Genomic DNA, 26,273 nt, shown 5'->3' on the forward strand with positions numbered 1-26,273 from the left:
AGAGCCACAGTTTCTGCTGTGTCTGCCATGCAGTGTCCTCAGGGACAGACCCTCAGAGCCTATTCCAGCTTCGAGGGGCATTCTAGAAAACTGTCTCTGTAAATAAGTGTATCTGATGTCTGGATTAGGAAAGGAAAGATACATAAGCCAGCATTTCCCCCTTTCAGCTCACATCCTTAAAAAGTCAAAGTCTGACAGCATTTGTGGCTCTTTGTCCCTTCAGATGCACTCTGTTCTGATGTTTCCTTAAATCCACTCCCTAACATGGCAGAGCAGGGGGCAGTGAAAATCACAGGCCCTGGAGTCAGCCTCCTGGGTCCACAGCCCAACCCCACTGCTGACTCTTGAACTTCCGCAAGCCACTTTCCCTGCAAACCTTAGTTTCCTCATCTTAAAATTGGAACAGTAACAAACTTTTGCTTCAAGGGATGTTGTAATAAATAAATGCAATTATACAGTTAGCTTATTATCATATTATTATTGCTGTTCTTGTTACTACTACTACTTCTGTTACTATTATTACATAAGCAGTCTTCAGTTACTTCACCACTAATTAGAAAATCTTTGATAAAACAAGATCCCAAATTCTATTGCTGTGCCTCAAAACTGTACTTACTCCAATATCAAAAATGCATTTTGGAGAAAAGACATTTTTTAATGAGCAGGGGGCAACACACATGCATGTAATAAACCTCCAGATTTAAAAGTGGCCATAAACCCTGTTTAGTTATAGCCATCTCAGAAGCCATAGAAACATTAAGAGGAGTGATGAGTCAAAGAGTTACCTATATCTGATAACGCCCTTCTTTCAATGAAATGCATCTACAAACATAACAAATCCATGTGGCTCTTCCACTGGAAAGACTTCAGGTAAAGAATCCATAACCAGCCCCTGGTGGCGTGCATGACAGTCTCCACACATCTCCAAAATTAACACTTTAGCTAAATTCTCTCCACATGGGATACAATTGCTCTGCCACTGTCTGAAAATGCATATGTATGTCTTCTTTCTTTGTGACAAGTTTCTACATGAGATGCAGAAATTACCATCTCTACGGCTATTGGAAAATGTTGGCTCATTTTATAGCTGCTGGCATAGCTTTTTCCAGAGATTTAAGTTTCACTCCTCTGGTCATAATGAATCACATCTGTGTGTTTGTACATTTCTCCTTTCTTCCATTCACTGAAAGTATCCCTGCCTGTGAATGTGTAGGTTTACTCTGCTCTGCAATATTTTTTAGGTAGTGAGATTTTGTCCTAGCAGTATAAATTATTATAAAATTCAAAAGATATACTGAAGAAATATCTGTAAGAGTACACGCTTCATTCATATATGCCAATTTTGAGTGTGTCCCAAACACCTACATGTTTAATCAGTTTATGCTGGACAGCGTAATTTAGTCATGGACATGTTCTTCTATCTGCCAACTACCATCAAGTCTACTGAAAAAAGAGCTAGCACATGCTTGGTACATACCCAAAATTCAAAAGCATAAAGAAAGGAAGGGCTCTTGGTACTCCAGAAAGAACATTTTTCTTCCAAACCAATCCTGAACATGCTAAAATGTAGTTACTCAACATAAAAACATACAGCCAAGACATTCTCCATACTGAATTAGGAAGTTTATTAGGCTCCTAGTTTCCATGTTTAGAACAGGAGCATGGATTTACATGCATTGTCTCATTTTGTGGATCTTACATGCATGTCGTCTCAGTCAGCTGGACCTTTGATTCTACTTGTCAGTAATTTAAAGTTAGCTCAATGTGAGTAAATGACAAACACAGAATGATGCATAAGCTGTAGCCACAAACCCCACCCAATACCATTTATCTTATATTCCAAAACCATATCACAACACTCTCTTGTAAAAAATAAATTTCAGAACAAGGCATTTAATTGACCTCACAGAGAAAAATAAAGACAATTCTATCATTTCAGAATTCAGCAATAAATGTCCAACTATGGCTGAAAGGTACACCCTGAGAATTAAATGATTTTAATGAACCCATTGAGGTTTATAAAGCTGTGTTAACCTAATGTCGGGAAAGGATAAGAGAAACAGACACAAACACCTCTGCTCATTTTGCTGTGCAATTCTCCAAGGAGGTGGTGTTACAAATGTCCTCATTGTCTTCAATGCTTGAAGCATCTGTGGAGTCAGGATCGCTCACCACAATGCCTACAGAAGAGAGACTGGTAATGAAGGCGTGCATCCGCTGTGCATAAATATCCCTAATGTTAAAGTAAGGTAGCTCATGACACTTCTCCGGTGCATCCTCACTGCACTGGTCCACATCAATGTCCTTTTGCTTCTGGTAGTACTTGGAAAACTTGTTGAAGATGATGGTGATGGGAAGGGCCACCACCAAGATGCCACAGATGATGCATGTGCTGGCGATGAGCTTCCCCGCCAAGGTGACCGGGTGGGTGTCTCCATAGCCCACAGTTGTCATGCTGATGGTGGCCCACCACCAGCAGATGGGGATGCTGGTGAGGCTGGATGTGTGGTCATCTTTCTCCACGGAGTAGATAAGCACAGAAAAAATGGAAATGCCCACAGAGAGGAAGAGAAGCAGAAGCCCAACTTCATGGTAGCTGTGTCTCAGTGTGGCACCTAGAGACCGAAGTCCTACCGAGTGCCGGGCAAGCTTTAGAATTCGGAAAATCCTCATAAGCCGTAGGATCTGGACCACCTTGCCCATGTTCTCAATATCCTCACTCTCTTCCTCCTTGGTGTCTACAGCCAATGTGGCATAGAAGGGAATAATGGAGACAAAGTCAATGATGTTCAGAGGGTTTTTCCAGAATTTCTTTTGACAAGGAGCAGCAGCCAGCCGGACGGCAAGCTCCCCAGTGAACCAGGCAATGCACGCAATCTCCACTCCTTCCAGCACCGGATCATCTACTTCTCCATCCTCATTCTGGAACTCTGACATGCTGTGAACGCACATGGCCACGATGGAGGCCAGCACCACACTCAAGGAGGAGATAGCGATAAGCTTAGCGGACAGGCAGTACGCTGGGTTCTCCATTCTAATCCAGATTTTCTTCCGGAGCTGACCAAATCGCAGTGTGTCAAACTTCTCCAGCTCTTTCTCAAACAGAGACGACTCTTCAAAAGAGGAGTCGGTACTCACATCATGGCTTTTCTGGTCCCAGTCCTTCTCGTGGTTTTCTTCCTTGCGTTCCTGGTAGCGATTGCTGCAGCAAGAATCAATGAAGAGCTCGTTGATGCCCCAGTACTCGATCTCCTGGCAGAATGAGAACACGCACAGCTCCTCCATGACATGCAGCTTCCCCGTATAATAAAAATTCAAAACATATCTGAACAATGAGGGATTCCGATCAAAGTAGTATTCCTTATCAGCCACACTGTAATCATCACACAGCTCCAGAATGGCCTCTTCAGAATGGCAAGTAAGCAGCTTCCCCAGTCTAGTGTGAGGAAACCGCAGGAGGGTGCTTTGGTCAACAGACTGCTTAAAGCCCCCCACATTTAGGTTGACAAGTTCCTCGTCTTGTCCAGGGCGATGGAAAAACTCACCAAACACCATGGTGGATACAGAAGGCAGAGTGCTGGCTGGCAAGGGAGACGAGGAAGATCAGGCTGCACCTGGAAAGAGCACAAGATGATATTAGCACTCTGTCCTGCCGTGCCCGGCCAAGCTTATTTTTAATCTGCCCCTTCCAGGATGATGGGCTACATTAAAAGCAAAGCAGGAAATGCAATAAAAATGAATACATTATTATGCATTTTGATCAGAACAAAATCAACACAAAACAGATTTTTCCCAAAAAAACTTAGGATTTTGGGAACCCATTTTCTTTAGGAAAGAGGAAAGATGGCAAAATAATTTGCATGATCCCTAATTGCCATTTCTCTGTGTATTAAGCATTCAAACTGTACCTCCCAACCTTGCCCCCAAAAATACAATGCAATTTAGATCACTTACATAACATAAGCATCTCCAGAGATTCAAGCACAGGCTCTTCATGTTTGGGAAACTCAATTCAGACATGACAGGCTAGTTGCTGCCAGGCTTGAAGCTCATCCCTTCCCATCCCTAGGGCTTGGTCATGCCCCCAACACACACATTACAGGGGGCTCAGCTCAGCTCTTACAAAGGATGTGAGTTTCCCTTTGTGTACCAATGTTTTACCCCTTTAAGAGGAAGCCCTACTCCCTATGTTTGGATGTGGACAATCAAGAGGATATAATTATCTCCCTGTGCTTAAGTACCTTATATCTTAAAGGTATCATTACACTTCATGGGATGGTGTTTCAGGAACATCCACATGAAAAGAACCTGACTTGGGAAAACCTCTTTATGGTAACTGCACTATCAGTTTCCTGACACAAACACGCTCCACTCCCACCTCCTCCTTCCCCTCACAGACAGTCCCCACGTGGCCCTAATCTATAATTATCTTTCCATAGATTGTCTATACTGGCTGAGCACGTGGCCTGTTTTTAGTTCTGACACTAATCAGGATACATCAGGTCGCTTTCTCAGAGAGAAAATAACAGATTTTGATCTTCACCCAATGCAATGACGCTTCCTCAGAACAGATGATACAAATAAAAGGAGACTGTCATATACTGAGTCCCCACCTGATACTACTGGAGGCCTTTACACATGATGTCATTCAGTCCTTCCAACACTATATGGTAGATGGATAGAAAAATGGGTACTGCTCTCAGCCTCTCTAGGTACATAATAGGTAAATGGTGGAGCCAAGATTTAAACCCAGGTTGAATTAATTCCAAAGTCCATGTTCCCTCCACTACATAGACTTCCCCCGCCTTCTTCCTTTTTATAATCTAATAATCCAATGTGAGGCATGCTATGCAAGAGGTCAGTCAAGCATCTTTGGGATTACTGAGAAAAAAGCAGTGACTTTAGCTGGAGAAGCTTCATAGCAGAGGTTATATGCAGCTCAAAGGTTCAAGTGGAGTCCACCTAATATGGTTTGGCTCTGTGTCTCCACCTAAATCTCATGTTGAATTGTGATCCTGTGTGTTGGAGGTGGAGCCTGGTGGGAGGTGATTGGGTCATGGGGGTGGTTTCTAATGGCTTAGCATCATCCCCCAAGTGCTGTCTCGTGATACAGTTCTCATGAGATCTGGCTCTTTCAAAGTGTGTAGCATCTCCCCCTTCACTCTCTCTCTCTCCTGCTCTGCCATGTAAGACATGCTGGCTTCCGTTTCGCCTGCTGCCAGGATTGTAAATATCCTGAGGCCTCCCCAGCCATGCCTCCTGTACAGCCTGCAGAACTGTAAGTCAATTAAATCTTTATAAATTACCCAGTCTCAGGTAGTTCTTTATAGCAGTGTGAGAACAGACTAACACACCACCAAACTGAAAGGAAAAGGACATTCCCACCAGAGGCATCGAAGGGTAGACAGAAGCCAGATTGTGGAGGACCCTCTATATCAGTCCAAAGAATCTGGATTTTGTTCTGTCAGCAAGACCACTAAAGGGTCTTAATCAACAAGTAGACATAGCTAGGTTTGTGACTGTGACTTAGAAAGCCGCCAATGACAGCAGCGTGAAAGCTGCATGGGGCAAAAGCTGGGCCCAAGAAGACAGGGCTGCAACAGAACAGGTTAGGGGTGGCAAGGACATGGACACACACAGTGGCGGTGCATATAAAGAGGAAGTGATAAACTCAGAAGAAGTTTATAAGATAGAATCTACAGGATTTGGTAACTGATTGGAAAAAAAAAGGGACAAGGAAGCAGAAAGGCCAAAAGAGGATGTGTTTTCTAGTCTGTAAAACTGGGCAGACGGTAACACCATTAAAGGGAGCAGAAAGGTCAGAAAGGAATCTCTTTTCCCTTATGTTTATGGAAAGGCAAGATTGTCTGCAAGAGAACAAATTCCTCCTCTGAAAAAAAAAGGAAATAATAAAGATTAACATGCAAATAAATAAATGGAGAATAAAATTAAAAACAAAAAAATCAACAAAGCCATTGGTCATTTAAAACAATCAACAAAATTGACAAATCTTTAACTAGGCTAATCAAGAAAAAATGAAAGTACTTTGGGAGGCCAAGACAGATGGATCATTTGAGGCCAGGAGTTCAAGACTAGTCTGGTGAACATGGCAAAACCCCGTTTCTACAAAAAATACAAAAATTAGCTGGGCATGGTGTCATGCACATCTAGGCTCAGCTACTCGAGAGGCTGAGGCATGAGAATCACTTGAACCCAGGAGGGGGAGGCTGCAGTGAGCCGAGATCATACTACGGCACTCCATCCTCGGTGACAGAGTCAGACTCTGTCTCAAAACTTAAACAAAACAAAGGAAAATTAAAAAATGAGAAAAGATTCAAATTAGCAAAATCAGCAATGAAAGAACAATACCACTATTGACCTTACATAATGAAAAGAACTATAAAGGAATACTATGAACAATCATATGTCCACAAATTAGATAACCTAGATGAAGTGTACAAATTGCTAGTGTTGACAAAAAGGGTCAAACTCAGTAAAATATTTAAAGAGATTTATTTTGAGCCAAATATGAGTGACCAATGGCCTGTGACATAGCCCCCAGGATATCCTGAGAACATGTACTCAAGGTTGTTGGCCTACAACTTGGCTATATACATTTTAGGGAGACACAATAAATCAATCAATATATGTACATTGGTTCTGTCCAGAAAGCCCAGAAAACTGGCAGCTGAGGTGGAGGGCTTCCAGGCCATAGGCAGATTCAAAGATTTTCTGATCAGCAATTGGTTGAAAGAGTTAAGTTATTGTCTGATGTGGTGGGGCTTTGTATCTCCACCCAAATCTCATCTCCAATTGTGATGCCCAAGTGTCAAGAAACAGAAGTGGTGGGAGGTGACTGGATCATGGGGGTGGTTTCTCCATGCTGTTCTTGTAATAGTGAATGAGTTCTCACAAGATCTGATGGTTTTATTAGGGGCTCTTCCCCCTTCGCTCATCTCTCATCTGCTGCCATGTAAGACATGCCTATTCCCCTTCTATCAGGATGGTAAGTTTCCTGAGGCTTCCTCAGCTCTGCAGAACTGTGAGTCAATTAAATGTCTTTTCTTTATAAATTACCCAGTCTTGTGTATGTCTTTATAGCAGTATGGAGATTGACTAATACCATAAATTGGTACCACAGAGAGTGGGGTACTGCTATAAAGATACCCAAAATGTGGAAGCAACTTTGGAACTGGGTAACAGGCAGAGGCTGGAACAGTTTGGAGGATTCCAAAGAAGACAGGAAGACATGGAAAAGTTTGGAACTTCCCAGAGACTTGTTGAGTGGTTTTGGCCAAAATGCTGGTAGTGATATGGACAATGAGCCCAGGCTGAAGTGGTCTCAGATGGACATGAAAAACTTCTTGGGACCTGGAACAAACACTCATTCTTGCTATGCTTTAGCAAAGCGACTAGTGGCATCTTCCCCCTGCTGTAGAGATCTGTAGAACTTTGAACTTGAGAGAAATGATTTAGGGTATCTGGTGGAAGAAATTTCTAAGCAACAAAGTGTCCAAGATGTGACCCAGGTGCTCTTAAAAGCATTCTATTTTATGCATTCACAAAAGATCGTTTGAAATTGGAATTTTTGTTTAAAAGGGAAGCAGAGCATAAAGGTTTGGGAAATTTGGAGCCTCATGATGCGATAGAAAAGAAAAACCCATTTTCTGAGGAGAAATTCAAGCTGGCTGCAGAAATTTGCATAAGTAACCAGGAGCTGAATGTTAACTGCCAAGACAATGGGGAAAATTTCTCCAGGGCATATCAGAGGTCTTGGCAGCAGCCCCTTTCATCACAGGCCTAGAAGCCTAGAGGAAAAATGTTTTTATGGGCTAGGCCCAGGGCCCCGCTGCACTGTGCAGCCTTGCAACATGGCACCCAATATCCCAGCCATTTCAGCTCCAGTCATGGCTATAAGGGGCCATGGTACAGCTTGGGCCATGGCTTCAGATTGTGCAAGCCCTAATCCTTGGTGACTTCCATGTAGTCTTGGGCCTGCGAGTGGACAGAAGTAAGAACTGAGGTTTGGGAACCTCTACCTAGATTTCAGAGGATGTATGGCAATGCCTGGAAGTCCAGGCAGAAGTTTGCTGCAGGGGCAGAGCCCTCATGGAAAACCTCTGCTAGGGCAGTGCAGAAAGGAAATGTGGGGTTAGAGTCCCATGCAGAGTCCCCATTAGGGCACTGCCAAGAGGAGCTGTGAGAAGAGACACCCACTGTCCTCCTGACCCCAGAATGGTAGATCCACTGACAGCTTGCACTGAGCACCTGGAAAAGCCACAGACACTCAACACCAGTCCATGAAAGCAGCTGGGAGGAGGGCTGTACCTTGCAAAGCCATAGGGGTGGAGCTGCCCAAGACCATGGGAGCCCACCTCTTGCATCACTGTGACCTGGATGTGAGGCATGAAGTAAAAGGACATCATTTAGGAGCTTTAAGACTTAATGGCTCCCCGATGGGTTTCAGACTTGCCCCTTTGGGGCCAATTTGTTTGGGGGCCAAAACAATCCTTTGCTTTGGCCAATTTCTCCCATTTGGAATGGAAGCATTTATCCAATGCCTGTACCCCCATTGTATCTTGGTAGTAACTAACTTGCTTTTGATTTTAGAGGCTCCTAGGTAGAAGGGACTTGTCCTGTCTCAGATGAAACTTTGGACTTGGACTTTTGAATTAATGTTGAAATGAGTTAAGACTTTGGGCGACTATTGGGAAGACATGATTGGTTTTAAAACATGAGGACATGAGATTTGGGAGAGGCCAGAGGTAGAATGTTATGGTCTGGCTTTGTGTCCCCACCCAAATCTCATCTTGAATTGTAATCCCCACGTGTCAAGGGAGAGACCTGGTAAGAGGTAATTGGATCATGGGGGCAGTTTCCCCCATGCTGTTCTCATGATAGTGAGTGAGTTCTCACAAGTTCTGATGGTTGATAAGAGGCTCTTTTCCCTTCTCTTGCCACTCTCTCTTGGCCACCATGTAAGATGTGCCTCTTCCCCTTCCACCATGATTGTGAGTTTCCTGAGACCCCCTAGCCCTGCAGAACTGTGAGCCAATTAAATCTCTTTTCTTTATAAATTATCCAGTCTTGGGTATGTCTTTATAGCAGCATGAAAATAGATTAATACATTGTCTAAAGACTTAGAATCAATAGGAATGTCTGGGTTAAGATAAGCAGTTGTGAAGACCAACGTTTTATCATGCAGATGAAGCCTCCAGGTAGCAACCTGAGAGAGAATAGATGGTAAATGTTTCTTATCAGAATTAAAGAGACTGCACTATCAGTCCTAAGGTTCATGTTGATGTTAACGCTGGTAAGCTTTTCCTGAATTCCAAAATTCAGGAGGGTATAATGAAGCATGTCTGACCTCTCCTTCTCATCATGGTCTGAACTCATTTTTCAGGTTGATTTTGGAATGACCTTGGCCTAGAGAAGGGGTCCATTCAGATGGTCAAGAGGGCTTAGAATTTTATTTTTGGTTTACACTAGAAAGACATGATCTACACAAACTAACTCAAGAAGAAAAAGGAAATCTGAATAAACCTATTTTTTAACAAGTAAAGATACAGAATTTGCAATTTTAAAAACCTTCATATGGAAAGCTCATGTACAGATAGCTTTGCTGGTGAATTCTACCACAATCACCACCAATCTTTCACAAACCTTCCCAAAAATTAGAAGAGAAAGGCATACTTCCCAGCTCCTTCTATGAAGCTAGTATTATCCTAATACCAAAACTAGAAAAAGACATCACAAGAAAACTACAGGGAGCATCCCTTATGAATACAGATGAATAAATCCTCAACAAAACATCAGCAAACCAAATCCAGCAACATATAAAAAGAATTATATACCATGAGTAGTGGGATTTATCTCAGGAATTTAAGGTTAACTTAACATGTAAATCAATCAAGGTAATATAAATACTAAAGAAATAATGAAAATGACATTATCATCTCAAAAGATGCAGAAAAAGCATTTGAAAAAATCTAGCACTCTTTCATGATTAAAAAAAAAAAAACTCAAAAACTAAGAATAGACCAAAACTTCTCCAATTTGATAAAGAGCATCTATGAAAAACCCACAGCTAAAAACATATTTAATGACAAAAGACTAAAAGCATTTCTCTTAAGATCAGGAACAAAACATGAATGTCCAATCCCACCACTTTTATTCAACATTGTACTGGAAGTTCTAGTCAGGGAAATTAGGCAAAGAAAAGAAAGAAAATGCATCCAGACTGAAAAGGAAAACTTAAACTACTTCTATTTGCAGATGACATGATCTTGTATATAGAAAATCCTATGGAATATATATACAAAATAATTAGAACTAATAAATAAGTTCAGCAATTTTGCAGGATACTAGATTGATATACAAAAAAACTGTATCTCTATATACTAGCAATAAGAAAACACAAATATGAAATTAAGAAAACAATTATATTGTCAACAGCATCCAGAAAAATAAAATATTTAGAAATAAATTTAACAAAAGTGGCATAAACCTGTAAAATGAAAACTACAAAATGTTGTTGAAAAAATTATGGAAGAAATAAATGAATAGAAAGACACCCAATGTTCATGGATTGAAAGATTTACTATTGTTAAATGGCAATACCCTCCAAATTAATTCATAGATTAAATACAATTCCTATAAAAATCCTAGCTGCCTTTTTTCAGAAGTTGACAAATTGATTCCAAAATTCTAAAACTTCAGAAATTGACAAATTGATTGTTGACACGCTTGTCAAAAATCAATCAATAAACTGAAAAATAAGCCCATATGGGCTTTTTGATTGATTTTTGACAAGTGTGTCAAGACAATTCAACAGGGGTAAGAAGAGTCTTTTTGATAAATAGTATTGGAACAACTGGATAGCCACATGCAAAAAAAAAATCTAATTTGGATATGTATCCCATACTATATACAAAAATTAACTTTAAATACATCAAAGGCCTGAATGTAGGTGCTAAAATTATAAAACTCTTAGAAAAAAACATTAACATAAATTTTCATGACCTTGAGTTAGGGAATGGCTTCTTAGCTATAACACTAAAATTACAGAAAAATAAAGAAAAAATAGTTAAATTGACTTTATCGAAATGTAAAATGCACTTCAAAGGACACTATCAAGTCAAAGGACAAGTATCAAGAAAATGAAAAGACGACTCACAAAATAGAAGAAAATATTTGCAAATCATATATCTGATAACGATATAGTATCCAGAATAAAGAACACTTACAACTCAGTAATAAAAAGACAAATAAACTCCTTTAAAATGGGCAAATAATTTTGATAGACATTTCTATGAAAACATATAAATATGGCCAAAAGGTACTTGAAAAGATGCTCAACATCATTAGACATTAGGAAAATGCAAATCAAAATTACAATGAGACACCACTTCATACCAGTATGATGGCTATAGTCAAAAAGTAATAATAATGCAAGTGTTGTATTATGATACATCAGGTGTTGGCAGGGATGTGGAGAAAGTGGAACCCTTGTGTGTCATTGGAAGTAATGTAAAATAGTACAGCCATTTGAGAAAGCAGTTTAAGCCCATTCCTCAAAAAGTTAAACAGAGTTACCATATGACCCAGCAATTCCATTCCTAGGTATAGTACCAAGAGAACTGAAAACATATGTTCAAACAAAAACTGTATGTAATGTTCATAGCAGCATTATTCATAATAGCCAAAAAGGGGAGATAATCTAAATGTCTACCAAGGAATGAAGTTCTGACAGACTACAACCTGGATCAACTTTGAAAACATTATGCTAATGAAAAAAGTCTACTAAAAAAAAGACAATAAAAGATCATATATTGTATTATTCCATTTATATGAAATATCCAGAATAGTCAAAACTATAGAAACAGAACGTAGATTAGTGGTTGCTGGGGGCTGGGGGGAGGGGAGATGGGTACTATTAATGGTTTTGGGTTTCTTTTGGGGATGATAAATATGTCTTGGAATTAGAAAGTTGTACAGTCATGAATATACCAAGAACCACTGCATTAAACCCATTTTTAAAAAGGTAGATTTTGCTGTATTCAAAGCATATCTCAATAATACTGTCATTTAAAAAGGGATTCCATCCCAGCACTTTGGGTGGCCAAGGCAGGAGGATCACTTGAGCCCAGGAGTTTGAGACCAGCCTTGACAACACAGTGAGACTCCATTTCTATTTATTATTTTTAAAAATTATAATAAAAATAAGTGAATAAATAAATAGGAATTCCAGCTAATAAGTAAAAAAAGAAATAATAGCATTCAAATCTCATAATAAAATAATAGATCTAGGCAATGATCATCAATGGCTGATAAAATCTGGATAAAAAGCTGATGGGGAATTTCATAACAGAGATCAGAGTTACAATATCTGAACCCACTAATCAAGCCTAATGTAACAAAATAACTAGATTTTACTGAACAAAATAAATATTTTAGAGGAATATGTTCAATAACACCACAGGGGTGCAATCAGCAAAATCAAGACTGGGAAACCATACAGGACAAATGACACAGATCAAATAAGAGGCATATCAAACAAAGCCAATGTAGAGACTTTGTATAGATCCTGATTCTAACCAGCCAAATGCTTAATATATATATATGTATATTTATTTTTTTCATATAGATATATATATATACACACATATATGAAAATCAAGGATATTTGAAAACTGATATGGTCTGGCTCTGTGTCCCCACCAAAATCTCATGTCAAATTGTAATCCCCAAGTGTCAGGGGAGGGGCCTGGTAGGAGGTGAGTGAATCATGGGGGCAGACTTCCCCTTGCTTTTTTCATGATTGTTAGTGAGCTCTCACAAGATCTGGTTGTTTGAAAATGTGTAGCATCTCCCACTTCACTCTCTCTCGCTCCCCTGCTTCACCATGGTAAGATGTGCTTGCTTCCCCTTTGCCTTCTGCCATGATTTTAAGTTTCCTGAGGCTTTCCCAGCCATGAGGAACTCTTAATCAATTAAACCTCTTTCTCTTATAAATTACTCAGTCTCACGTAGTTCTTTATAGCAATGTGAGAACGAACTAGTACAAAAACCAACTAGATACCTGATATTATAAGAAAAAGTATTGTTAATTTTTCAGTGTCCCAATAGTAATATAATTATGTTCTTAAAAGAAAACCCTTATCTTTTGGAAATACATACTAAAATATTTATTGATAAAATTACACAACATTGGGGATTGATTTCATAATAATACATGGAAAGGCAGGAGCTCTGATCATACAAGATGGCTATGAGTTAATCACTGTTGCAGCGGGTCATGGATAGGCACACAAGAGTTTAATGTATTATTTTATTTTTGTACATGTTAAAATTCTCCATTAAAAATGTTTTAAGAAAAATGTGCTAAGCATCTTTTTCAGGCTATGCACTCTGGTAAGTGCTTTCATATACACTATTATTCACTCTTTTATTCTCAACAACTGGTGCAGTACATAGGCACTAGCAGGCAATGAGTACATGTAACTGAATGAATGAATCATTTTCTTTAATTCTCTAACAGCCCTAAGTCATAGACCTTAGACTCCCATGTTGCAAATGGGGACATCTGAGGCTCAGAATTTGCCCAACGTTGTCCAGCTTTTATGGGGCAGACTCTTTCCACAATGCCTCAAATATGAGTATTTAAAGTTTATTTTCTTTAAGTGGGAGGAGGTAGAGACTGGCTGATGTTCTCATTTGCATATTATGTCAGCCATACTGTAAGGAGATTGACATTCACATGCTGAAGACACATGGGGTCTAAAATCAGGCACATCTGAGGGTACAGTGGCATTGGCCACAAAGTAGAAGACCCAACTGCTATTTTCATTCTCTTCTTAAATCTAAACTTAGCTTCACTGTATTGATTCTCCTCCTTAATATCAACCCACATCACTCATGGTGAGAACACTATATATACAGTATTTGACCGCCTTGCCCCTCTTGGTGTTTATAAGATTGAAAAGAAGAAAAATATATCAAAAATCCAAGAAACTCCCTGGGAGCTTAAAATAAAAACTACCATTGATTCAGTTGTCTCCAACTGGCACCCCGTAAAGCTTTTTCAAAGCCATTAACCTCTTATTCGCCTCCTCTTGGTCCACTTCCTGCTCTTGTTGCTTCATGCTCTCAAACTCACCTAAGAAAATATTCTCAAAATTGTGTCTTTTCAAGGCTGACTCATACACATACACACAAGCTCATGGCTGTCTCTGATAATGCACCTGCTTTGCTCAGAAAAGTAATGAAAGTATTATAATACAAGCCAGTTTGTCTTACTGGACAGAACTGCTTTTTTGGTATCAATTTCATAAAAGTAAATAAAAACCCAGATTTGTTTTTCCTTCTTGTTTTGTAGATGTCCAAAAATCTACATTAATCCTTTTTCATCAAAGAAAAAAATACACCATTTTCAGCATTTAACACTGCCTTCTTTTTGGAACATTCTTCTAAGAGTTTTCTTTTATTCTATTAAATTTAAAAAGAAAGCTCATTTTGATTTTTTTAAAGAGTAGGTCATGCTAAATTCAATTTCTGGTTATGCCATGTGGGGATATACAAAATGGAAAAACCAAGCAAATGCAAACAGAATTGGAAACCTAAACTCAATCCATACCCATGTCTCCTCCTTACCAATCTCCTACCAGGCGCCTCCCCGGTAACAGTCTCCTCTTACAGCATTGTCTGAGCATGGTGAGGCTCCTACATGGAGCCAATACCTCCAGTAGCTTTCCAAGTGGTGCAGCCCAGTCCACTGAGGAAGTCTTGCTGTAAAGCGTGAGTCCCACCGGCCAAACAGTCAGGCAAGAAAACTCCCTGCCAGGTCTGTTCTGCACTGGACATGTTCTGACAGCATGGGCCACAGTCGGACAACACACGAATGACACAGGTCCAGATAGTTTGCAGGGTCCCAGGGTGCTCTATTTCAGAGCATTCATAAACTGAATGCAACGTTTAAATGTTGAACTTAACAAAACAAAAACAGCATGTCCTCTTATTCATGCTGAATTATCAGCATCAACTAGCAAAAAAGAGGGAAAGACTAGGATTCTGAAAACTTGTGTCTGAGCTGCCTCTTTTTATCTGCATGACCTTGGGCAGGTGGAGTCTTCATCTATAGAAGGAGTTTATAAACCCACCTTGAGGATAAAATAACAAATGTAAAAGTCTTTTGAAAACATAAAGCACAAGACACATGTAAAACTGTGTTCCAAAAATAAAAGACTGATATAACAGTATTTCTACCTTCCCCCACTTCCTTCCCCTATTCCCTTCCCTTCTCTTACTCCCACCAACTAGTACAATCACATTAAAGTTGTACTCACTCCCTCTGGATCTGTATTTAGTGTGACTGCTACTCTCTGGAAACTCCAGGGATCTCTGTAATTCACACAGCTCATCTCCAAGCAGAGAGCTGCTCAGAAGGCTGAGTGATTTAGTGAGCCAAACAACCTGAAAGCTGTCCTCTTTGTAAAAAGCAAAGAATCGTAGATGATAGCTTTTCAAACAGAAACAGGAAAAACCTGGACTTTACCACAAGAGGGGACCCTAGCCCTGCTGTAAATACTCCATCACATCTCCAGCTGAGCCAGGTTGCTTGGAATCATGCACATACAGAGGTCTGTCATGGGAAAGCTCTGCTGCCCAGGGGAGGGAGTTTTGGAGAATTTGGGCCCAGGCCAAATTAATGATTCTCTCTTCTCTACCCTCTCCCACAGCCCATTTGTGTACACCTTGATTTTAGCACATATCACAAGGCGTTATGATGTTATCTACAATTCTCCTTATTCCCCACAAGTCTGATTGTTGCTCACTCTAGACTCCAAGCTTCGCTGTGGAAGGGACCATGTATTATCCTCTTACAGCTATAGCCCCTTATACTAAGTGCTGCCCATAATCTAGTAAAAGATACTTGCTTTTATCTGGAGGAATTAACAAAGGCTATTACTACTTTTGTCAAAGAGCTAGCAGAAAGATCTAGAACAGGCATGGCAAAATTAAATACCTCCGGTGACCAAACAAGTCAAACAAATGAGATGGTTGGGGATGGTGGTGAACTGTCCCCACTTGTCTAAGAGGCAGAGGCTACTCAGCACTAGAATCCTTTTTAGGAACAGAGGCCCAGTACAGACATATCATTCTGTCTTCCCAGGAGAACCTGGAAACCCTGATCCTTATGTGGAATATCGCAAGTTTAGTTAGAACTGATCCAGCATGTTTTAAGCATTATGTGGCTCAAACAAAGATGTGCCTCTGGGCCAGGTACATCTGATGAGCTACCCAGTCTGTGACCTGAGCCAGACTCTGACCAATTCCAGTCCACAACACACATTTTAAGCCAGACTGGCTAACATGAACACAAATGGAATCTAGTTACAATAACAGTAGTGTCATTCTCTCAAGTCTGAACTATAAATGTCAAAAAAGGGAGAGGGAGGAAATGTGAACCACAGCATTTTCTAAAGTTGGCCAGTGGTGTCCCTTAATATAACTCCAATCTAATCCTTTGAGACCAACACTTTTCTTCCCATAGTCATCTGTCCCAACTGCCCAGTGGATTTGACCATCAGAAGTATCTAACTTTCATCTTTCTCACTACACTGTAAGGCTCATTCTCATCCTCCTTTGATAAATAATGGGTGCTTGAGAAAATAAGATAGAATGGCAACTCTTACCCTTGAGGTGGAGATGCCACACGCTCTGCCTTCATCCTGCCCGGTGGGACGTCCATCATCATCCAAGAAGCTCTGCCCTTCTCAGCACACTGGAATGTGTGGTGCACATAGGCATTTGGTGGCCAAAAAGAAGGGAAGAATCCTGTTCTCTGGTCGTACAGGCCAAAGCAATCACTGGCAAATCACTCTCACCTGCAGAAAAAACCATCAGCCAAGCTGTAACTGCAAGGAAGAAATACACCCAAGACACTCTACCTAAGGATCAACACTCTGGGCACTTTGCTGATGAGACTCAAATCTGAAAGCCCCATCTAATTCTCAGCAAGTGGGGGGTGGTCTCTTCCCCCTGTGGAACCATCACTGCCATTGGACATGTGCTAGGTTTAAGGATTCTCAGAACTCAACAGTAGTGAAAGTCTTAGGATTCCTCTACTGACAGAGGCCACTAAAACATCTAGATAAAACCAGGCACTAGAATTAGGGCTGCAGTTACCTACTCCCACAAGGTTTCTTATAGAAGTGTTATTCTCCTAGCTAATTCATCAAGGATATACTTGTAAGCTTCTAAATGAACGCATTCTAATCCATTTCAAAATCTAACTTCTGGGTATTACTGCTATAATAGAATTAACACTGCTGCTCTAATTTGAAATCAATAGATTTCAAAGGCTGGCCAAATTCAATTTTGCTTTATTTGCCCATTATTATATTTCACAGATCAGAAATGACACAGGTGCAATCACAGTTTATGTGTGTGGTTATGTATATGAAGTGCGTGTTGGGAGCATGTTTTAAGTTTCTGTCACAACAAATAAAAAGCCAAATTTCAGTTTATCTCTCTGAATAAATTTTAAAAAGCAAAAAAATTCCAGTTTCCACCCAGGCAAGCCTTGCTTCATGCTGATGCATTCCCATACATTGGTACTAGCTTCTAAGCATCCATCCATTGATTTTCATGTTTTTCAATCAACACCAGGTCCAAAAGGGGGAGGGAAAAAAAAAGAAGAAGAAAATATTGATTCTGATTTAAAAAAAAAGTGCCTCTGGCTAGGCCTGTCATTAAACAAACATTCACTGTGGTTTATGATCTGCTGGGCATTATCTTAGGCACTGGGATTATAAACCAGATGCAGTGCCTGTCCCCAGTCCCTCAAGAGCTCTCAGGCCCAAAACCAAATAAACAAGTGAATAGCATCCTAACAACATCAAGGGGCAATGGAGGGGGAATGAAGCAGGAACACGGTTTCCAAGTTGTCCCAACAACCGCAGAGCAATCCTTCAGCACATCTGGACTTTGCAGAAGGGTAAATTCCCACCTCCAACAGAGATTATACTGAAGAAAGATCCAGAAGCAAAATGCAGCTCCACCCAAACTGAAATTGTAAGATGGAACACTTAGCAGAGGAGGTAGAGAAATCTCAACAGGGTAAGTAAAATCAATTCAGGTGCTAAACTCCTCCTCCTTCCTCCTCCACGCTTTCCTCCTCCTCCCCTTCCTCCTCCTCCTCCTTTCTCCCTCCTCCTCCTTTCTCCCTCCTCCTCCTTCATAGCCTCTCAGTGGCATGTCCTTGGGTCAGCCTCAGTTCTCTGCATTCCAATGAGATACAGAACTGCTGCTGCACCTTGGTAAAAGGATATAGCACACACGTAGTCTTCCTTTCCCTATCAGATGCCTTTCCAACTGTAGCACATTTTAAGGGAAGGTGGGATTAATCTGGCTGAGAGGTAATTAATAAATCACTATATTAATTACTAAAGAAAAAATAACCAAATATTTAGGCTATGCAGCATTTCTAAGAATCCCCAAGCACTGCCTAAAGTTCATTGCCCTGGCTTACCACAGGAAGGTCAGGGCTGGTCCACGGACAGACTGAGAGGTTAGCCAAGTGTATCCTTTTTATAGCACTGGTACCTAATGGGCCTTTAAATGACATCCCAGGCTGTCCCTTTCTCTCTCCCTCCCCACAAAACTCAGAATTCCTGTGCCTTGCCCCATTTTCCATCACCATGATTCCTATCCAAAAAACTGGAGTTTCAGAAAAGATGTAATACCAGACAATACCTCTTGTTATGAATTTATGTAAATTAGCACCCCTCTAAGAGCATTCACATTCTAAGTGTGACTTCTCAACATAAAATTATAACTAGCATCTTCTGAGACCCACAAGAAGCTAAGTACCTTTTTAGGATTTTTATACACATCTCCTCTGCCCTCAGCCATTATAAGTGGTATTATCCCCATTTTATATGGGGGACATTGAGGCTCAGAGAAGTGATTTGTCCAAAGTCCTAAACCTAAGGTGTACCACAGCCAGGAGTTAAACTCAGGTAGAATGCCTGAGTTCAATTAGTGTGGAAAATCAAGACCCCTCTTAGTTGTTGGGGAAGGTCAAGCAGGGATTGGGGGGAGTGAGCAGAACATGACGCAAGCCAGTAGGCTTTGGGGAAGAAAAATGTGTCCATTCAACATATCCTCCCATTCCTCCCTAACAATCCCATCCAGTGTTTCCATTTCTCTATGTTCCTACCAGCCCGATCAGTGTTGGCCTATTCAAAAGAAGAGAGCATTGTTTGTGACTTAGCACTTAACAGGTTTCTGACTTTGCTGAGTGATTCAGCCCGATCCTGGAAAACACATCAAGCTCACTCAAATATTGCCACCCTCTGCAGAATTCCCTCCTTTCTTCACAAAACTCTCTGCATCATCCTTCTACTTCCCTCCAGGCTGGCTGCATTTCCTGGTGGGTTGACTACAGCATTCAAAAGTGAACAACTGACTGCCTCCATTATTGAGAGGGAAAAGGTAATGACTAAGTGGCATATTAGACTCTTTCATCTTCCAGACACCTGACACCCAATCTTGGAACAGAACCCAGGGAAAAGCAAATGGACAGCAGACAGTCCACATGAGTGAGAATGACTCCCTGTACCATTCTCCCAGGTCTCAGAATCATAGGAATAAGGTTGCCCTCCAAAAACTACAAAATCAGCGCCTAATAGATCAAAGCAGACACTCCAAGTGACAATACACCGTAGGTCTGTGTCCTCTGTGCTTGCACGGAATCCTGTGTGGCCCCATCACTGTCTTGCCCACAATCTTCTGAAATGTTGTCACATCAGTGCCACCCTCTAGACTGAGAAAGACTCCAATTAGGGACGGTGTCCTAATATCAATCTTCATATTAATTATCCCTGTCAGAGTAGTGCATGACACATTTTTTGAACCAATTCCTCTTCCCTGAGCCAACAAGACTAAAGAATAAATTAATGAAAAGAATAAATATGGATAATGAAAGGCAGCTGGTAAGTAGTAGCAGCAGAGAAGGAAAGTGTGAAAGACTGAGGCTGGTTCCCACGACCAATCCCAGCAGTGGTGAAAACAGAAGAGTCTTATCCTGAAGACTCAGCATGTCCAACCCCAATGGTGGGACATCTCAAGAGGGGGGTTTTGAAAGTCAAGACCTCGGAGTTTCAGGTATCTTTATAATCCCCAAAGACTTCCCTTTGTTCTGACTCCAGGCTCCCTGAGGCGCCTCCTGCTGATCTGGGTTCCCACACACCTTGCTATCAGGAGCAAACGAGCTATGCGGCCAACACAAGTGTCTACTCTGTCTGCTAGTTCTGTCTATGACTGTACTGGAACTTAGTAAGACAGGAAGAGGTGTATTTATGCAATTTCCTGTGAGTTTCAATGCAAGTCAACCTCCTACAGTTTGATCAGCTCTGGGACACCTGAGGTGAAATTCTGAAGTTGCAAGGCTAAGAGATAGCTGACTCCAACCTGACCTGTGATAATCTTACCTGGGAAATGGGACCTGTGAGTACCCTCCTGGCAGCCGGCTGGCTTATCTGGAGATATCCTGACCTTGAAAACTTCTATGGCAGGATGTCTCAGCCTCGGCACTATTGGCATTGTGGGGCCAGGTAATTCTTTCTTGTGGAGGCTGTCCCATTCACTGTAGAGTGTTTAGCAGCACCCCTAGCCTTCATCTACTAGATGCCAGTTGTACACCACCCACCCATCACAATGCTGTGACAACCAAAAATGCCTCCAGATACTGCCAATATCCCTTGGAGATCAAAATCATCCCCACTTGAGAACCAATGCTCTACAAGTAGAGTAAAAGAGCCTCAGGCACCTGTTTGGGAGCTGGAAGGTCAGAAGGCTTGGAATGACAAATTGTACTAATACTTCATCCGCTGACAGGGGCTGGGGATACCCTCCCAACACTTGTTCTTTTAGAATTCAGTCATGGAATTTCCAGTGTCATACAACCAAAACTTTAAAAATGAAGAAAGATAAAAGCAAGTTTAGCCTTTTGTTGAAACTCAAACCATGCTTCATGCAATTTGAGTCTAAAGGTTAGTGAGTCTGTCTTAAATTTGCTAACATTTTCAGTGCCAGAATGATATACTGTGCATATGCACTAATCTAGTTTCAGATCTACAGCCTGCTGCAGCTTTCTGCAGGTAGGCTATTCAGCCTGCTGAATACGCCCACTCCTGACTGAAGCTCCAACCTTGTGGAAACTAATTGGTGTCCCTGGAAAAAATGCAAATTCATGTCAGTTTTGTAGTCTTGCTACCATTCATCATCAACCACAGACCTACTTTTAATAAAATCTGAGAGCAATAAAATTATATGAATAATAACAAAAGGTGAAATCCAACCTTACCTCTACCTGGCTTAACTATTGAAAACTGTCACCCAGTGTTTTGCTTAAATAAAATTAAAATATCATAATCATACTGCCATAATTGGATTTAGTGTGCTAGAAAAAAATTATACTGATATTTAAATCCTATAATCCAAAGCAATCAGAATCAAACATCTTCCAGTTGATTCAGACAGGGCATTACTAAGAATATCCCTCCACTACTCACTCTGTCCAAATTTAACTGTCAAATTTCAAGAAGTACCTTAAGTTAATATGGCAAATCCTTGAATTAACATGATTTTTTAAAATCTGTCCCTAAAAGAAAATGAAAACTTCTCAGGGTCTAATATATTCAGGGACAAACCAGTAAGTGCTTTCTAAAGCAAAGTCTCTAAATTATTTTTGAAAGGTTAGTATAAATTATATTTTTCTTGGTCATTCAGAGTGAGTAAATGCCATACCAACTGCAGAAATCCCAAGACTTGATGCATGGGTAACTAAACACCACCTTCCTTTCCTCCTGCTCTGTTTCTAGACAACCTCCCCCTGGGGAATGGAGGGCAGGCAGCAGGGACGCAGCTGTGTTGCCTTGGCAAGAAAATCTAGAGAAAGGAAAGGAGAGAAAGGCAGACCAGGAGCTTCCCTGGGGAAGGGTGTGCACCTCATAGAAGGAGGCACCACACAGTCACTGAGTGTTGACAGGGCTCTAGGGTCATTTTGAGTGGTCCATGCAACTGCTCCTGGCCACAGAAAGGAACTGCACTGGCTCCATCTACCTTGTAGTCATCTCCCTACCACATGGCTAGCTGGAGACAGAGGTTAGGGCTGTCCCATTTGAATGCATCAAATGACTGCACTAACACAGGCCAATAAAGAGGAACTGAAAGCAAGCAGCTTTGGAGTGAGCAGGAAAGTATCATACAATAACAGCAGTGAAAACTTCTTAAAGAAACCTTTCTGGAGGACATCATAGCAATGTGTATCACAAAATCCCAGGGTTTCACATTTTGGCATGTGTCCTGAAGAAATAAATCAGACAAGCATTGAAAGATGCATGTACAAGGTTGTTCACTGCATCATTAATTATTCGTAAGAGTGAAATGTCAAAGACAGCCTGCACGTCCATCAGTAGAGGAATGATTAAATAGACTAGGGGTAGCCATGCAATGAATACTCTGTAGCCATTAAAAATGCTGAAATAATAAAAGTTACAGAAGTTACAGGTTCCTTATACTAAGTCTGGCCCTGTGCTTTTTACATGTCTAAATCTATTTAATCCTTGCAGCACTCAGGCAAGTGGTGTTTTTATTGCATTCATTTTGCAGATGGAGAAACTGGTAAATAGAGAAGTTAACTGATTTTAGGGAGTCAACAGCTATTAAGTGACAACTCCATGATTCGAACCCAAACAATAATGCTTCAAAGCCGTTCTCTTAGCTACTACAGCTCTACTGTATGAAAAACCATTAAAAAGTCACAATATGCTAAGTACAAAAGAGAAATAATTATGATACAATATACAGCATGATCCTATCTTTGTAAAATATGTCTTTTTAGAGTAAATGAGAATATATACCAAAATGTTAAATTCATTGTCTCTGGATAATGGAATTTGGAGTGATTTTTGCTTTCTACTGTCTATCTGTCAACATTGTATACATTTCTTACTTTAAATAAAGAGGTATTATAAAATATTCATGAAAATAGTTATTTTTACATAGAAAAATAAAAGGTCATAAGCAGCTCCAGTCAGCATTTGGGCAGAGGAAAAGGGGAATGATATAGATATCAAATGAATTTATAGATTCACATGAGAAAGGATCCCCAGCCCCCAGCCAAAGCCCTCCACTATCCTGAGCTGCTGCTGTTCATTCATGGCTGCTTTATGACAGGCAGTATCCTGGGAACTACCAAGGCCAAAAGATAACATGGATCTTGCCCTCAAAGCTTACAGGAGCTGAGAAGAACAAAAAGGAGGGTAAATGGGTAAATAAATAACTGCAATACAAGGTGCAGTAGTATGTCAGGCATGGGAAAAGGTACAGAGAAGGTATTGAGGAAGTTCAGAAGAGGTAGAGTCCCTCGAGATAAGGAAGCAGGGACAACTACATGAATAGGTAGTATTTGGAGCTAATCCTTGAAGAGCGAGTCAGGTATGAACAAGTAAAGGAGCCAGGTAAGGGTAAGAAGGCTCTTCTCCAAGGAGAGAAAAGAACACACAAAAGCATGGTGGCAGGAAAGCTCGTGGTATGGACAGAGAGCAGAAAATGGTAGACTTGGGCTATAGGAAGTAGCCTATGACCTAGAGCTATTTATACAGATTATTTCTTTTAAAATATGAAGAACTCTGCCTGTACTATTCACATCTTTGTGAACTAGGAATACCAAAGTAAGAGTTGCCTATGGGAGAGGAGAATGGATTGATTGCCTGTGGCCATACAGAGAATCTGCGGCTACAAAAGGACCACACCTCAGGCCTCCTGAAAGATTTAGCCACAAGGAACCAATCAGAGACTATAAAGAGCTCTTGGAGTTAATGCTCTTCCTAGAACATTTAAAAAAAAAAAAAAGTAGACACTTCCACTGGGTGTGCCAATCCACCAAGAATCCCAGTGATCTGAAATGGCAAGCAGTGAATTCCAGTAGTGCCAACTGATATGCAGACAACAACAGAAACAGCAACATTTCATTACTTCATCCCTCTCCTCTTTTGTATTCCATTTAATCTGTTCACCTAAGAGTTAGAGTAGGGGGTCTGTGTTGAAATTCAGGAGGTCCTTGAATTTAGACAGAAAAAAATATTTATTTTCACCAATCTCTAACTAAAATTTTAGCAATTCCTTCCATTAAAAATGCAAGCATTGGCCCAGGGTAGTGTGTATTACCAGTGCCAATGACTTCACACCAATAGAAGTATGAATAGCTGCATATCCTATCAGAGTTATTGCAGAGATCTCAAAATATCATTTATACTCATTATTACTTTGGAATCACAGTAGTTATAGACCTACTGCTAGATTTTATTTAAAGAATTAATAAGCAAATATATTGCTAACTCATAAATTGCTTTTACTATTTTGGTAATTGCATTTCAACATAACTGGATTCCTTTACATCCCGTAGGTTTCATCTTTTGTGTTTAAACACGCTATTCTGAAAAGGGGTCCATAGGCTTTCTCAGACTCCCAAAGGCGTTCATGACAAAAGGAAGGATTAAGAATCCTTTAGCTAGAGATCCTGTTAAAATGTGCATCACATCATGTCCCTCCTATGTTCAACCCTCCAGTGGCTTCCATCCTACTCAGAGTCAAAGTGCTCACCATCCGCCCTCCCCTAACTTCATTTGTCTTATCTTACCTCCTACTCCTCTCACCCTCTGTCATTCCCATCTGTCATCCTGGTCTCCTTGCTAATGCTTATCATGCCAAGTGAGCCACATCCTAATTCAGGGCCTCTGCAGTGGCTGATCCCTCTGCCTGGAATGTTCTTTCTTCTGCATGGCTTGCCCTCTCACTTCCCTCAAGTCTTCACTCAAATGATATTTTCTCAACAAGACCTTCCTCAGTTAGCCTATCTAAAATGTCAATAACCTGAGGTGGGGCAGTTCCAAGATGGCTGAATAGGAACAGCTCCAGTCTACAGCTCCCAGCGTGAGCAACGCAGAAGACAAGTGATTTCTGCATTTCCAACTGACGTACCGGGTTCATCTCACTGGGGCTCGTCAGACAGTGGGGGCAGGACAGTGGGTGCAGCCCACTGAGTGTGAGCTGAAGCAGGGCAAGGCATTGCCTCACCCGGGAAGAACAAAGGGTCAGGGAATTCCCTTTCCTAGCTAAGGTTAGGGGTGACAGATGGCACCTGGAAAATCAGGTCACTCCCACCCTAATACTGCACTTTTCCAACGGTCTTAGCAAACAGCACACCAGGAGATTATATCCCACGCCTGGCTTGGAGGGTCCCACACCCACGAAGCCTCGATCATTGCTAGAACAGCATTCTGAGATAGAACTGCAAGGCGGCAGCGAGGCTGGGGCGGGGGGGGGGCGCCCGCCATTGCTGAGGCTTGAGTAGGTAAACAAAGTGGCCCTGAAGCCCGAACTGGGTGGAGGCCACTGCAGCTCAAGGAGGCCTGCCTGCCTCTGTAGACTCCACCTCTGGGGCAGAGCACAGCCAAATAAAAGGCAGTAGAAACCTCTGCAGACTTAAATGTCCCTGTCTGACAGCTTTGAAGAGAGTAGTGGTTCTCCCAGTATGGAGTTTGATATCTGAGAATGGACAGACTGCCTCCTCAAGTGAGTCCCTGACCCACGAGCAGCCTAACTGGGAGGCACCCCCAGTAGGGGCAGATTGACACCTCACACGGCCGGGTACCCCTCTGAGACAAAGCTTCCAGAGGAACGATCAGGCAGCAACATTTGCTGTTCAGCAATATTTGCTGTTCTGCAGCCTCCACGGCTGATACCCAGGCAAACAGGGTCTGGAGTGGACCTCTAGCAAACTCCAACAGACCTGCAGATGAGGGTCCTGACTGTTAGAAGGAAAACTAACAAACAGAAAGGACATCCACACCAAAACCCCATCTGTACGTCACCATTGCCAAACACCAAAGGTAGATAAAACCACAAAGATGGGGAAAAAACAGAGCAGAAAAACTGAAAATTCTAAAAATCAGAGCACCTCTCCCCCTCCATAGTAATGCAGCTCCACGCCACCAATGGAACAAAGCTGGATGGAGAATGTCTTTGACGAGTTAAGAAAAGAAGGCTTCAGACGATCAAACTTCTCGGAGCTAAAGGAGGAAGTTCGAACCCAACGCAAAGAAGCTAAAAACCTTGAAAAAGATTAGAAGAATGGCTACTGAGAATAACCAGTGTAGAGAAGTCCTTAAATGACCTGATGGAGCTGAAAACCATGGCACAAG

At 41.2% G+C, this 26,273-nt stretch overlaps 1 protein-coding gene across 3 annotated transcripts in view; it reads right to left on the minus strand.

Moving 5' to 3' along the window:
• Positions 1 to 1,604: 1,604 nt before the first annotated feature.
• KCNS3 (potassium voltage-gated channel modifier subfamily S member 3) overlaps positions 1,605 to 26,273 on the minus strand; it is a 54,272-nt gene continuing 29,603 nt past the window's right edge. For all 3 annotated transcript variants that reach the window (XM_054476357.2, XM_054476355.2, XM_054476356.2), the window contains 2 exons: positions 16,695 to 16,886; positions 1,605 to 3,614 (listed from right to left, as the gene is read on the minus strand). In XM_054476357.2, coding sequence (XP_054332332.1) covers positions 2,080 to 3,555 — 1,476 coding nt within the window. In that variant the 5' untranslated portion in view covers positions 3,556 to 3,614; positions 16,695 to 16,886 and the 3' untranslated portion in view covers positions 1,605 to 2,079. The remainder of the gene's footprint in view (positions 3,615 to 16,694; positions 16,887 to 26,273) is intronic.

This window comes from Pongo pygmaeus, chromosome 12, assembly GCF_028885625.2.
Source record: "Pongo pygmaeus isolate AG05252 chromosome 12, NHGRI_mPonPyg2-v2.0_pri, whole genome shotgun sequence".
Classification (NCBI taxonomy): domain Eukaryota; kingdom Metazoa; phylum Chordata; class Mammalia; order Primates; family Hominidae; genus Pongo; species Pongo pygmaeus.